General features: G+C 40.9%; 2 protein-coding genes across 2 annotated transcripts; one reads left to right on the top strand and one right to left on the bottom strand.

Annotated features, from left to right (window-relative positions):
- Nucleotides 1-1,399: 1,399 nt before the first annotated feature.
- nolc1 (nucleolar and coiled-body phosphoprotein 1) lies at nucleotides 1,400-7,388 on the bottom strand. Its single transcript, XM_063491249.1, has 14 exons — nucleotides 7,272-7,388; nucleotides 6,924-6,979; nucleotides 6,174-6,325; nucleotides 5,954-6,063; nucleotides 5,739-5,853; nucleotides 5,525-5,652; nucleotides 5,274-5,391; nucleotides 4,791-4,922; nucleotides 4,602-4,682; nucleotides 4,253-4,507; nucleotides 2,936-4,129; nucleotides 2,666-2,793; nucleotides 2,506-2,589; nucleotides 1,400-2,393 (listed from the first exon to the last, which is right to left on the bottom strand). Exons 1-14 carry the CDS (start codon nucleotides 7,380-7,382, stop codon nucleotides 2,235-2,237), a joined length of 2,823 nt encoding a protein of 940 aa, XP_063347319.1. The 5' UTR covers nucleotides 7,383-7,388; the 3' UTR covers nucleotides 1,400-2,234.
- A 417-nt stretch (nucleotides 7,389-7,805) lies between these two features.
- Nucleotides 7,806-13,351, top strand: mrps6 (mitochondrial ribosomal protein S6). Its single transcript, XM_063491276.1, has 2 exons — nucleotides 7,806-8,261; nucleotides 13,231-13,351. The coding sequence occupies exon 1, from the start codon at nucleotides 7,923-7,925 to the stop codon at nucleotides 8,253-8,255; it is 333 nt and encodes a 110-aa protein (XP_063347346.1). The 5' UTR covers nucleotides 7,806-7,922; the 3' UTR covers nucleotides 8,256-8,261; nucleotides 13,231-13,351.
- Nucleotides 13,352-14,532: the final 1,181 nt, after the last annotated feature.

Genomic DNA, 14,532 nt, shown 5'->3' on the forward strand with positions numbered 1-14,532 from the left:
AAAATAATTTAAACAGTCACTGACTAGAGTAATATCTGCCAATACAATCCACTGCGATTAATCCACTTTTCACCAAAGGCTGTTTGTAGAGTTTTACGGGGAAAGATTAAATATTCAGTCATTTTCTGATGCAAACCAGAAAATTTTTACAGCCACTGCTGTCAAGAACCACCAGGTTTTTACTGCCAACACTGCCACTCAGCTGATCATGTAAAGTTCACTGTAAAATACAGATAAATGTATAGTTTAATGTCCCAGAGGGAAACCTGCTTGTATGCAGGTGAGGTCATGTCTGAGTTTCTTTAACAGGAAAATGTGATTACATTATAAAAATATATTGATAAACATTTCAGTTGAGAATTTTTCATGGATACCAACCCAGGTGAAGTACAGTAATACTGAACTTATTCATGCTACCCTATCAGGGAAAATTTAGTTGGTGCAGTGGAGCAGTGGTTAGCCTCACAGCAAGGAATTTTCTGGTTCAAACCTGGTAGTTTCGAGCTTCTCTGTGTGGAGTTTGTGCCTGTTCTGGTTTCCTCCCAAAGCACTGTGACACTGGTGACCTGTCCTGGGTGTAGTGCGCACCTTTTCACTTTATGACAGCTGGGATAGGCTTGTCCCCACCCTTGCGTACAATCTAGATAAGTGGTTAAAAAAGAAAGGAAAAAAATAAATAAACACACAAAAAACCCAAACATCTCCACTGGTCTTTTTTTTTTAATTAAGAAAAAAATCCCTGATCATCTGGTATAAAACCTGATATCTAAGAACGGACAGTACATGATGTGTAGAACTGAGTCTTTATCTCTGTTTTCAGAGTGGTGCTAAATTGCTGGAATATCCCTTTAGCTGTACATGGTGATCTAACAGGCCTCAGATCATTTGAGATGACAGACTTATGCATCTGTGTTCAACAGATGAAAAAACCAAACAGGAAATGAGCTGTCTGGACCCGAGGAATCGGGTGACAGTTTACATACGTTGACTAAACGTCATGCTGAGGGCAGTGCTACTCCACTGCCACCTAGTGGTAATTGCAAAGTACATTTCTAAAGAATAAGTTGCAAAAAATAAAGCCTGATGTAGCAAATATGATACAAATGTAAACATATATGCAAATTAATTTATTTCATTTGAAGGTTTAATAAGCACTCCATTTAAAAAGAAAATAGATTTTTTCTGGCTGTTATTCCACAGTTCAGGGTTTAAAGGGTTAACAAAGTTTAAAAATATGTACTTTCTAGACTGTTACTTTGCCAACAACAATATCAGCACACACGCAACAATTTGGTATGTGCAGATACTAAAAATTGGAGTTCCTCTCCAATTGTGCACATGTAAAACTGTCAGCTGAGCAAACAGAGTGAGTGAACTGTCCATGAAATCATCACCAGTATATTGTTTGGTCTTTATTTACAGATTGAGGTGTTAAAAAAAAAAAAGAAAAGAAAAAGACAGTGGTACACAGGATCTCATACGATAATCAAATAACTGAAACAAGCATGGCTTTATGTTCGAATTACATACTTAATACCACTGAACAGTACAGGGAGGGACTGAAAGGACATCTAACAGAGGGAACGGATCCAAAGAAAAAAATCCTTGAACAGAGAAAAGACCTTGAGAGGCCCTTAAAGATTGAAGTGGAATAAAACATAATAAATACAGTATAAAATTTCTACTTGACAGGTTTTCTTGTGATGTTAAGAAAAAGCCCCAAAATTCGTCACATTTAAATGTGGACCAAAAAAAAAAAAACCACAAACAAAAAAAAGAACATCAAGAATCCATGTAGTCTATTAAACAAAAAACACATTTTAACCCAAAATGAAGAACACGTATAGATGGGTTGCTTTCGATCATACCTAGACAAGAAGATTGATTAATGTTACAAACATTCATCATTTAAGAAGAAAGAAGGTTGTGAAAAACAAGCAGAAAGAGCCAAACATTTTCTCCATTAGCCAGTGGCTGCAGCCACCTAGTGGCTATAAGTAATGTCACAGTTGGGAGCACATTTCTCTGCTGCCACAGGTCTGCTAAATGTAATCTCCATTACAGACTAAAGCAAAGTTGAATCAAAGGGCCAGTTCAGTGTGATGGACCATTTTCTGTTAGTGTGCTGCTGCTACTGCTGGAGAGACTGTTTACAGGAGGGTGGTTTGAGCAGACAACTTGTATTCCTGATCTGTCCGGTACAGTACAGTTGAAATGGGAGATTGTGGACTTTCTCAGTCGCTGTCAAACTTAATGGAGTTGACTGAAGTGGAGATGGCTCCCCCGCGGTAGCTTCCTCTTTTCTTCTTTGTCTTTTCGTGGCGGAATGATTTGCCTTTTGTGAACCTGAGCACATCGTTAGCTTTCTGGCCCCAGTCTCCATTGGCTCCCATCTGAAATATAACATTATAAAGAGAGAAAAAAAAAAGATTGCTTATCTGCCACCTCAACAACTATAATGCTCAGTAATCCTGTAAGAATGATTATTATGATTAAATAATTCACCTTTGCATCAAACGAATTGTCTGCAAGGCGCGGGTCCACATTTACTTCGTCCTCTTTTATTCTACGGAAGGGTACGTTGGTAGACTGGAAAGAAACAAAATGTTTCAGTCAGCTTATTTCAATTCACTTTAATTCAATTCTAGCTTTGTGCAAGTCTTACCTTCTTATTGGCTTTAGGGAAAGTCTGTGGTGTGGTTGTGGCCTTCTTATTTTTTGGTGTTTTTAAATCCGTTTCTTCCTCTTCGCTTTCTGATGATTCCTCATCCTTTTTTCTTTTTCCATTAGTACCTGCATCAGATGAAAAGGTGCTCATACTTAGTAAACATTACACTCCCACAAATATTAAACACTTAAGGACCAACAGTTAAGTGATTGTTCTTTTTCCCATTTAATGACCAGATGCTTTTCATATTTCATGTTTGAGACTTACTGTTTTTTGGGGTGTTGGGTGCAGTGGCTGCTTTACGTGGTGCTTCAGCCTCATCTGATGAACTCTCCTCAGAGCTGTCGCTGGATGACGACTCTGCTGGCTTTCCTGCAACCTTCGCTGACCCTGCTGCCGTCTTGGGAGTTGCTGCCTTGCCGTTGGCAACTGTAGGCTTAGTCACGGGGGTCTCCGTCTCTGAATCAGAGCTATCTGAGGAATCAGAGCTGCTCTCCTCTGCTTTTTTTGCCTTTTTGACTGCAGGTGCTGCCTTTATTGTTCTCGCAGCTGCAGGGGCGGCCTTCTTGGCTGCAGCTGGAGCTTGTTTCTTAGCTGCCTCATCCTCTGAGTCTGAGCTGTCAGAGTCAGAGCTGCTTTCTTCTGCAGCAGCAGTCTTAGCTGCAGGAGTAGTGGGCTTTGAAGCGGGCGTAGCAGGCTTAGCTGCTGCTGGCTTGGTCTTAGCTGGCTCTTCATCATCCTCAGAAGAGGACTCTGAGCTACTCTCTTCCGGGGCAGGCTTTCCTGCAGGTTTAGCAGCCTTTCCTGCAGGTGTAGCAGCCTTTCCTGCAGGTGTAGCAGCCTTTCCTGCAGGTGTAGCAGGCTTTGAGGCTGGAGTAGCAGCTTTAGCTGCTGCAGGTTTAGCCTTGGCTGGCTGCTCTTCATCTTCAGAGGAGGAATCGGAGTCGGAGCTGCTCTCTGCTGCAGGAGTAGCCTTTGCTACCGGAGTAGCCTTCTTTGAAGCTGGTGTTGCAGGCTTAGCTGCTGTTGGCTTGGCCTTGGCCGGTTCTTCATCTTCTGATGAGGAGTCGGAGTCAGAGCTGCTTTCTGCTGCAGCAGCAGGCTTAGCTGCAGGGGTGGAACTCTTTGAACCTGGCTTAGCTGCTGCTGGTTTAGTCTTAGCAGGCTCTTCTTCATCTTCAGACGAAGAGTCAGACTCTGAACTGCTCTCTGCTGCTGCAGGGGGCTTTGCTGCAGGCTTTGAAGTTGGTGTAGCCGCTTTAGCAGGCTTTGAAGTTGGTGTAGCCGCTTTAGCAGGCTTTGCTTTCACTGGCTCTTCCTCATCCTCAGAGGAGTCCTCCGAATCAGAGCTGGTCTCTGCTGCCTTGGCTTGGGGCTTAGATGCTCCAGAAGCTGCGGATGGGGTTGCAGTTTTTGTGGAAGGCTTTGCTGGGGCCTCATCTTCAGAGCTGCTATCTGAATCTGGAAAGCAAGATCAATGCTGTCATGAAGGTTTGCAAACAATGTAGGGTTAATAACAGAAATTATATTAGGTCATATTTAACAACTTCTGATGCTCAAATACCCAAAATGTGCATCTCCTACCTGAGCTCGAGGACTCGTCTTTCTGAGCTGGAGTAGTCTTGGCAGGTGCAGCTTTAGCTGGGGGTTTCTTTGCTGCCTCCTCCTCCTCTGAACTGGAGTCCTCCTCAGAGGATTCGTCTTTAGCTGACTTAGCTGGAGCCGCTTTAGCAGGAGTCACCTTTGTTGCAGGTTTCTTCACCTCTTTAGCTGGAGAAGGTTTGACTGGGGCTGCTTTACCTGCAGGCTTCTTGGCCGTCTCCTCTTCTGAGCTGGAATCTAGAAAGATGAGAGACATTTACAAACATTCACTGTCACAAACTGATCATCATTTTAAGATGGGAAATGAGCGAGTGACGTTCGTGATCCATACCAGAGCTCTCTGAGCTGGACTCCTGCTTCTTTGCAGTGGGTTTGGACGCTCCAGGTTTGGCTGCAGGTGACTTTACAGGGGCTTGTTTTGGTGTGCAAGTTAAAATGCTGTTAGACATCCAACAATAAACACCAAGAAGTCATGGTGAAAAAAAAAAAAAAAAAAAAAAAAAAAAAGGAACCCACTTACCTGCCACCTTTTTGTCATCATCACTGCTGTCATCACTGCTGTCTGAAGAGTCGCTGTCCTTGGCCCTGCTTGCTGCTGGTGCAGCAGGAGCTTTCTGGATTGAAGCAGGAGGTGGTACAGCACTATATGCTCCTAGAAGGACAAATGTAGATTGTCAGCATTAAAAACAAATACAAATATATTTTAATCACAGATCATTCCAGAGATGACCAAGGGAACAGCTCTCGGTATAATTCAGTCAGAGCAGACTGGTGTTATGATCATGATATGGACAAAACTGGACTGTTGTAATTAATGTGAACTCAATCTCACTTATTTTTTCATATAGCTGTTGAACTTACGCACATCAGTAATAGGTTAAAAAGACTTGATTGGGATTCACTTCCCAGGTTTGTCGCTGATGCAAGTGTGCCTCACATCTTTCCAAACCAGACTTTTGTTACTATGCAGCTTGTATAGTTGTAAGACAGCATGAAAACACACCTGCTTTGGGTTTTTTGCTGGGAGGAGCCTCATCCTCTGATGAAGAGTCTTCACTGCTTGACTCAGCAGCAGCTTTATTTACTGGGGTTGGTTTGACTGGAGCCGGTTTGACTGGAGCCTGACACAACACATGGAAATGTGCTGTTAATATCTGCTGCATGCATTTATCCGCTACACACCACACTTGGCTGAGTGTGAGACAATCAACAACACATAACAACATAAAGACAGAGCCAGAAGGTCTTGTGTACCTTGGCTGGCTTCTCATCTTCAGAATCTGAGGAGCTGTCTTCGCTGCTGCTGCTCTCCTGCTTCTTTTGAGCTCCACCTTTGGCAGCAACAGCTGCTTTGGGTGTTGTGACTGCACCAGCCTTGGGTTCTGTTATTCAGAAATGCATACAGTAAATTAAGTTACCCAAGATTTTCCCAATCTTAACTTAAACAAATTACTCAGTATAGACTTACTTTGTGCAGGAGCTTTGGCGGTTTGTTCTTCCTCAGAGTCAGACTCTTCACTGCTGGAGCTGCTATCCTTTTTCCTTGTGCTACCTGCAGCAGCAGGAGGTTGTTTCACAGGTGCCTACAAACAGACACTACATTTTAATAAAAGGATAACAGGCAAGGTAATGTAGCAATAACAGGCTATCATGAGAATGTCTGATTCTGATGCTTCCTTCTACCTTTGCAGCAGGCTTTGCAGGAGCTTTGTCCTCCTCAGAGTCACTAGAGTCTTCACTGCTGCTGGATGCAGCTTTAGTAGCTGCTGCTTTAGTAGGCCCCTTTTTGGCTGCTAAAACGTAGAATGAGGAAAAATGTAATATCACAGCATTTCAGAATGCACATTACTTGCAGAATTCAGCCAACCCTTTCAGTTATCCATATCAAATATGAAGGTTATACCTGCAGGAGCTGCTTTAGGTTGTTTTGCGCCAGCCTCTTCATCCTCACTGCTTGACTCTTCACTGCTGGAGCTCTCAGTGCTGGCTTTTGCCTTCTTGGCTGAAGGACCAGTCCAGTTCGGAGGCACCTTTCGTTTTTTGGCTTCGGGAGATCTATTTAAAATAGAGTTTCAATGATACAGCCCATAATTATATTAACACACAGTATGCAACACCACCCTATATTAACATAAAAAAAAAAACCTTCAACGGGATAAAAGGCACTCCCTTTCCCAGAGTAGAAAGATATGCAAATAATAATGCTTTAGTCTTTAGCCTGCATACCAAAGTGTCCTTGGGCAAAAAAACTGACCACTGAGTTAGTGAGAGAGAGACTGGTTGAATCCCTCCACTCTGCATGGTAAACTATTCTTTGGCATGTTGAATTAAATGCTTTGAATTCAAGTAGAGTAGTAAAGTGCTATATAAGAACCATTTCATTTCCCATTTGTCTAAACAAAAAGCACTTCAAATTTGTAAAACAACAAAAGGGTTGTGTTTATATTGTATTAGATTTTTCTCTGATAATCCTCAAACTCAACGAGTGTTAACAGACCCTTGGACACTAGGAGAGCAGCAGTGGAATTTCTATTGTACCAATACATTTTTAAAGGAACATACTTATCGACACAGAGTCAGTTTGGTCATGTGTTTCATATTTTTATTTGAAAAACCCCTCTCGGATAAAAAAAAATATTAATAAGCAACTCACTTCACCCAGAAGTTGTAGATATTGACGAGTCTCTCCTCATTCCGATCTTGCGGAGCCTGTAGAGAAACACGTGAAGTAGTAAGTTAATAATTCCCTTGCAGCGCTTTGAATTTGTGACTAAAACTCCACAAATCATAATTTAAAAAGTATAAACACGTTGCAGTATTTACACTTTAACACACTGAGACCGTTAATTAGCTCAAAAGCAGGTTGCAGCTGATACACGTGCTAACTTCACCGGCTCGGTGACCTGTACGTATTTACCCCTCGTGCCGCCTGGACCTACTGTCTAGTACCCGGCGAGAGGACGTGTCTGTCACACACCGCCACACAGCGTAGGCTACTCACCACTTTAGTCTGTTTCAAGAACTCCTGAGCCGCCTTGGTGAACTTGTTCTCCACCAGAAACGAGTACACGCATTTGAAAAGATCACTCGGTACCGACTTCTCCGCCGCCATCTTCAACACGTTCTTCTGAAAAAGGAAGTGACGGAATCAGGCGCTTGTGAGCGGGCGCTTGGTGTCGACGTATCGACGCTTCAGTAAAAAAAAATAATAATAATAATAATAAATAAATAAATAAATAAATAAATACCAGTTTCTAGAGGTTTCCAAATGTCAGAAAACTAAATAAAACATAATTCCACTGACTAATTGTGATTTTAAAAATCCTTTAAAAAACTTTACAAATAAATGCTCTCACGTGACTAATTTCCTAAAACAATACGAGTAAAATATGTGGATATGCTAAATAAGATGCGATTTTTTATTATTGAAATGCACTTATTTACAGATTTAACGCCACATTAAAAAAAAGACTTATTTTTTATATTTAGTAAGCTTTGTTGCCCACGAAGGCGCACGCTTTATGCGTCATCACTAAAGACCTTTCGTGTCCCTCGTGTCATAACATGTCGCCTTTCAACTGAGCAGTGTGGCAATGACAGCCCAGTTCTAGCTGAATTAAACGTGTGAGTCGGGTATTACTTCGCTGCAGCCATGCCACGGTACGAGCTGGCCCTGATCCTGAAACAGATGCAGCGACCGGAGACGGCGGCAGCTCTGCGAAGGACGGTGGAGACGTTGATGGAGCGGGGCGCCTTGGTGAGAGACCTGGAGAACCTGGGAGAAAGACAGCTGCCCTACAGAATGACTAAACACAACCAGAGGCACAGCCGAGGGACTTACTTTCTGGTGGATTTCTACGCAGCTCCCAGCATGCTCGCTGGCGTACTGGATCACCTGCACCGTGATGTGGACGTTGTGAGGCCCACTGTGCTGAAGAAAGACGCCCAGGTCCCCAACAGTAACTGCTGCGGACCCCAGAAGTGATTAAATGTAAGGCTTAATGAATGGCGGAGGTGTTTAAAATCACTGGTGCTCAGATTGAAACAAAGTGCTGTTTTATCACCACATCTGTCTGTTACATGCGTGTATTTTGGGGCTGTAGTAAAATATGAAATACTCTGCTTTATCGGCCACTTAACTCCATTAGAGAAATGGCAATCAGAAGCACAGTTGAGCAGTTAATGTAGAGCTCCAATCGATGTCTAGAGTCAGAAAAATGTTAAATCTGAAGAAAATCAACCATTACAGTTAGATTATTGCATTTGTGAGTTCGCCATTATTGTTCATGTACAGCCCAAGAAGGAGAGCAAAGAGAAGGTTAGTTTTTACAGTAGTGAAAGCTTATCAGCGGTTTCTTGAAGAAAATAAGTTACCTCCGTCTGTAAAGGGGTCCATTTCAGAGGAGTATGAGGAGGGAGGAAAAACAACTGTTAGAAAAACAAAATCATGGCCTCTGCTGTTTTTTGCTTTGTTTATAGCAGGGCTTTAATGGCAAAGACACAGATTTGCATTCATATAGCTACACACACACACACACACACACACACACACACACACACACACACACACACACACAGAGTGGACTGTGGAGGAGAACAAACCTCATGCATGTAATAAAGTGTTTTAGCACTGATGATGAATTGGACCTTTAAATAACCCAGACAGAAAGGAATACTGCTGTGTATTTGAGGGGAAAAGTCACTTTTGTGATCCTGGATATGAGGGAACAAGCAACTGAATACAACCTCTAGTAACTGATTTAAAGCATTTTAAACACATAAGAAAAAAAAACAAACGGACAATATGTCTGTGAAGGTGCTCAGTCATCCGTCTGGACTTCTTTAAGTTTTCTTGAAGATGTTTCACCCCCTGTCTGAGAAGCTTCTTCAATTCTAAGCGCAATTGGTGGAGAGTCTTAAGCCCTATGGGAGTGTCCCCAAGAGTGTCATGGACCCCCTAACGATCCTCTACCTAATCACACGAGCCAAGGTGTGAAAACGGGTGTAGGTCACAATCAGCCAAGGTTTCACCCTATCATGTGATTTTTCTGAGGTCAAAAGGCCCAGGATGTGAGTGGGCTTTAAGGCGTCTGGGAAGGGATCTCAAAACTGGATGGCAGACAGTTGCCATCCAGTTCTGAGATGGCCTCTGAGATGCCATGGCCTCTGTTCACAGAGGGTCGTTCACAGTGGACATTAGGGGGACACTCCCATAGGACTTAAATATGGGACTCACCACCATTTGACATTAGAACTGAAGAAGCTTCTTGAATGAGAGGTGAAACGTCTTCAAGCAACTTTAAGAAGTCCAGGCACTTTTCTTTCCAAGCTCCTTAGACTACCATAACCTGGATGACTGAGAACCTTCACAGACATACCAACCTCAAAACTGGATTATAGATGGCAGACAGTTGGTTTTGTAAGCCCCACTCATGTTTACAGTGGACATAGATGGCTTCTTTCACTCCTCTTTCAAACCATCTGTCTTTTCTGTCCAAAAAGAGTGATCTTTGTCATTTGGATGCAGATGAAATGCTGAGTCTTGTCCTGTTGAGGTGGCTCTTCTATGTTGTGCCATGCTTTTATAAAGTGGTTGTTTGGTTTTTCCAATGTAGAGGTCTGACCATTCCTCGCTACACTGTACAGCATACACCACGTTGTTAAGTTTCTGTTTGGTAGTTTTGTCTTTGGGATGAACCAGTTTTTGTCTGAGTGTATGGCTGGGTCTGAAGTGCACTGGGATCTCGTGCTTGGAGAAGACTCTCCTGAGTTTCTCTGGTAAACCTGCTACATAAGGGATGACAATATTGTTCCATTTGTCCTTCTGATTCTCCCTAGTTGGTGTCTGACCTTCTTTTCTGTGCATCATTGCTGCACAGGGATAATAATAAAAAAAACAAACTCCTCCATGTGGTTACAAGAGATGGTTAAGTCCATTTGGTTGGACTCTGTACCTAAACCAGCATCACCCTCAGCCTCCTCGCTTGCTCATACCAGAAAGGAATATGATATAGTGTGATAATGCATTAAAACAAATTAACCAAATTCATTAAACCAGTTGTTTGCTTTATAGCTTTTGTGACTGCAAACTAACCTATTGTGAAAATGGGGCAGGAGTGTAAAAATGTGAATGAATATTACTAGAGTATTTCAGTTGTGTGTTTGTGGAGATGACCATCACACATGAGGTAGCCAAACACAAAGATTATCCTCTAAATAAATGATCAGTTCATTAGTCACCATCCCTGTAATATGTGAGTGTATTACTTTACTACAAGTTCATACATTCGGTTCGTATAAGATTCATTTGCACAAACACAGTTTCTGTATTTATTTCTTTTGCTTGCTGATTTGTAAGGGAGGATCATTTTGGATGTCTGCAACAACAGCAGATCCACATGAGATCCTCCAAACAAACATAGATGTGTATTAAGCTCTAATAAGAGGTCCTGCCCTGAGTTTGTGCTGTCCTCCTCATCTACCCCCTACACTTACAGTCACAGCCCTGTCAATCTCTTGCCTTGCCTGAAGGTGTCATTGTTGAAGCAATTTAATCAGGATTTAAATGATTGAATCTTTCCAGAAAACCATTAAAGTAAAAATATTGAGCTCCCTCGTGTCTTCATTACATATATTCCAACAGAAATATGTGTGATAGGACAATAATGCCTGATAATTACAGTTGACTGATAAATCTTTCAGCCTGTAATAATAAGTGTCTGTATTCTTTCGCTATGAAGTGATTAATTAAACTGTTAGTTAAAATGCTATAATCAACAGGAACTGGGAGTAGGGGATTTTACTATTAAGTCTGAACTGACCTTTTAATACAGTCGTTGTGGTGCTCTAATATGAGTACAATAGTATGCGTCAGTAGTTGTGTTGATCGACAGTGGTGGTTACTTACCAGAGACCTGTGTTGTTTTATTTCAGAATGCTTTTGTTTAAACTGTAGAGAACAAAAGACGCTATTGTTTGCGTTCTCTGATACATTTAGGAGGAAATAAGTACACTTCCCGTGCTGATTAGCTCTTAGTTGTCATTAAAGGTGAGCACTTCCCTTCAGCTAACAGAGGTGAATAATTGCTCCTGTCACAACACTTTAATATTCACTAGGGCTGTAACTCAGATAATTCCATTAAAAAACTTCCCCAGGAGAAGTTCTTTTCTCCGATGCTTCATTTAATCCATGTAAGAAGAGGTGTTTCTCCCACATTTGTGATTCAAAAACAGTCCTGCATTAGAAACATATCTAGGATCACATGTGTGAATAAAAAGAACGACAATATTAAACCCATGCAGCTCTCAGTTATTAAAAAAAGACTTAAAATATCTTTTAAAATAAGACAGACAAAAGCCACGGGGCGGAGCTGTTACAAAGATGGTGAGATTAGGTGGCGTGAATGAAAACATGTTTCGAGCGTTCAAAACAGCAGTGCTTGTTCCTGTAGTCACCACAAAGGCCTTTACTGGGAAAAACTGTCCTTCATCAAAACAGTTGAGCAACAAGTGCAAACAGGAAGAAAAGTGAACTTTCTAGCTGCTCCCATCCACCGCAGTTTGCTTAACACAGCAACACATCTACAATAAAGCTATAGAAATTACAATAAAAGCATATTTATGCAGCTGAACTGTTAACTTAGTCTCATACAATGTTTAAATAAGACAGCCTAATGGAGGTTGACGACAGCCATCCTTTCTGTCACACTGATGCCAACAGTAAGCAGGGGTGAGTCTAAAGGGGGGGCATGGGGTGTACTTCACCCTATTTACTTCAAAGCTTTAGTAACATTATTTTGCAGATTGAAATTATTTAATTATTTATTTACATTCTATTAATGTTTTAAAATATAAAGCAGAATTATGATTTTGTGTGTGTGTGTAGGGTAGTAAAAAACATTCTTGGACCAATAAAACTTGAACCAGTTACCCAGTGCTGTTTGGCTGGCCCCTGAATTATTCTAACATTAGTAATTAACATTAATTATTTACGTCCATGCTATCAGAACATCTTTTTTGCAGCAGGAAACATCGCATCAAATAACAGGCCAAACCTCAGTTCAGAGAATCCCGATTAGCTCGCTTTTCTTCATTGCAGCCATCACATGCTTTTTTACAGACACACACTCACTGCTACACTACCACACTTAAACACACACACCAAATCTACCTCATCCAGGAGATGCAATACTGTCAGAAAACCTTCCAAGAAGATACATAAGTGGATAAGTGAAAGAAAATGGTTGGATAGATGGACGAATTACTGCATTTGTTAATATTGTTTTGATTTTAACATTGTTAAAAGAAGTTTAAAATCTGACTTTAATGTGGCACGCAAATACACTTAAAAGGTTTAGTTCTTTTCACAAATATTGCATGCTGCTCAACTGTCAAAAGACTCGCCTTTTTTCTCTTTTGAATATTTCTGATTGCTCAAGACTAAAGTATTTCTTAGTATTTCTCAATGAAATACTACTGATGTTAAAAGGAAAAACTAACTGACTTGCTGATTGACAGTAAAACAGAAATCTTATGGGAAAAAAACCTTCACCGCAGGCTCACATGAGTGAACTTGAACTGCACTAACAGAAGCCACAGGAATAGAAATCTATACATGATCACATGTAACTTATAAAGAATTCCATGAGCGGCTTTTCTTGATCAGTGACAATATTTCTGAACATGTACAAAAAGTATAACACGTGGTGGACTTGCTCACATTGTTTAAACACGCAGTAGACAAACACAAAGTCAGTCTTTTGTGGGGGGAAGAGTTAAAAATGTTATTAATGGAAAAAATGCTGCATCACTGGTGGATTTTTAGAGTTCAAATATTGATATTGTTAGTATGCTCAGTATTCTCTCACTGCACATTTTTAAGTGTGTCGTTTATCTCAGGTTCATGCTGACTCTGCTGTAACTTTTAGCCCTACATAATGTTTGTTCTCTGTCTTTCGCAGGTTCCAACAGATCACATGCAGAAGATGAATCATGTGACACTTCCTTCTTTCACCTTTTTCATTAGCTGCATGCATCGACTTGGATGTAATATCATATGTCATAATAAAATACTTTTTTCTATCCATTTTGCACTTTTCCTTCGTCAAGCATTTGAGACACTGCTTCACATGATGGTTAGTCACGTGATGGAAATTTCAGTTCTTCTTTCATTGTAGGTGTGGTTTATGCAGTTTAACTTTTTTTTTTAAGCCATTAAAACTCGATCAACTGTCTCTGGGGAAAAAGCTGCTTGTTGTTGCTTCTGCGTTTTCTCTGGACTTTCTTGGTTCCTTGTTGAGCAGTATTTGTTGCCTAAATCTCACTTATAGCATAAGTACACACTCATGGTATTTATTTTGTGTTGTGTAAGACAACATTGAATTAACCAGGTTATTACCAACACAACCAGCCAATTTAACTGATGTCTGTGCAAAAGTCTTGAGCCACTCTTCATTTCTTTACATTTTGCATGGAAAATAAGAAATGGGTGCAGTGATTTATTCTAACAAGCTTGAAAGGTCAGTCTGTCGAATTAACAGCTTTTTTCTTTAAAACACAGCCTGATCTGTGTCAGGAAAGCTTTCTTGTAATTTCTTTAACCCCTTAATGCTTCGTGTGTAATATCCATGACTTATAGTTCCATTGCATATGTGTTGTTGTTTTTTTTTTGTTTGTTTGTTTGTTTTATTTACATACAGTTTTGCATTCACTGCATTCGCAGTGTCTTTGGAATATTTGCCATGTTGAAATATGAAGCTGTTGAAATATGAAGCTAAATCAAAATCTGACGGTACTTTTCTAGGTTAATAATTTCATCAATTTCATCACGATGTCCAACACGACTCACTGAAATGCAACCCCAAACCATGACACGCACTGCTGTACCCCTCTCTTGGACTTTTTTTTTCTGTTTCCTAAGGACAAGACTGTCAGATACTGTTCACCTGCTGCAGAAATGTTTTTCAGCCTGCCAGTTCCTCTTTTGACCTTCGCATGTACAGTTTACTCAATTTTTTTAAGGACATACTGTACACCATGCAGAGATGTGCCACGTTTTCAGCTAATAACTCTTTCTTGGAATCACCTTGATCATTCAAAAATACTAGTTTAAAAAAGTACTAGCACATAACAACAGGGTGCAATATTCTAGCAGGCTGGGCATACATGGAACACCATAACCAAGTGCATGGCATTGTATACAGGAACATCTGTGCCAAGTATGGCCTGGAAGTCCCGAGGTCAAAATGGGACACACCCCCTAG

Source organism: Pelmatolapia mariae, linkage group LG13, assembly GCF_036321145.2.
Source record: "Pelmatolapia mariae isolate MD_Pm_ZW linkage group LG13, Pm_UMD_F_2, whole genome shotgun sequence".
NCBI lineage: Eukaryota > Metazoa > Chordata > Actinopteri > Cichliformes > Cichlidae > Pelmatolapia > Pelmatolapia mariae.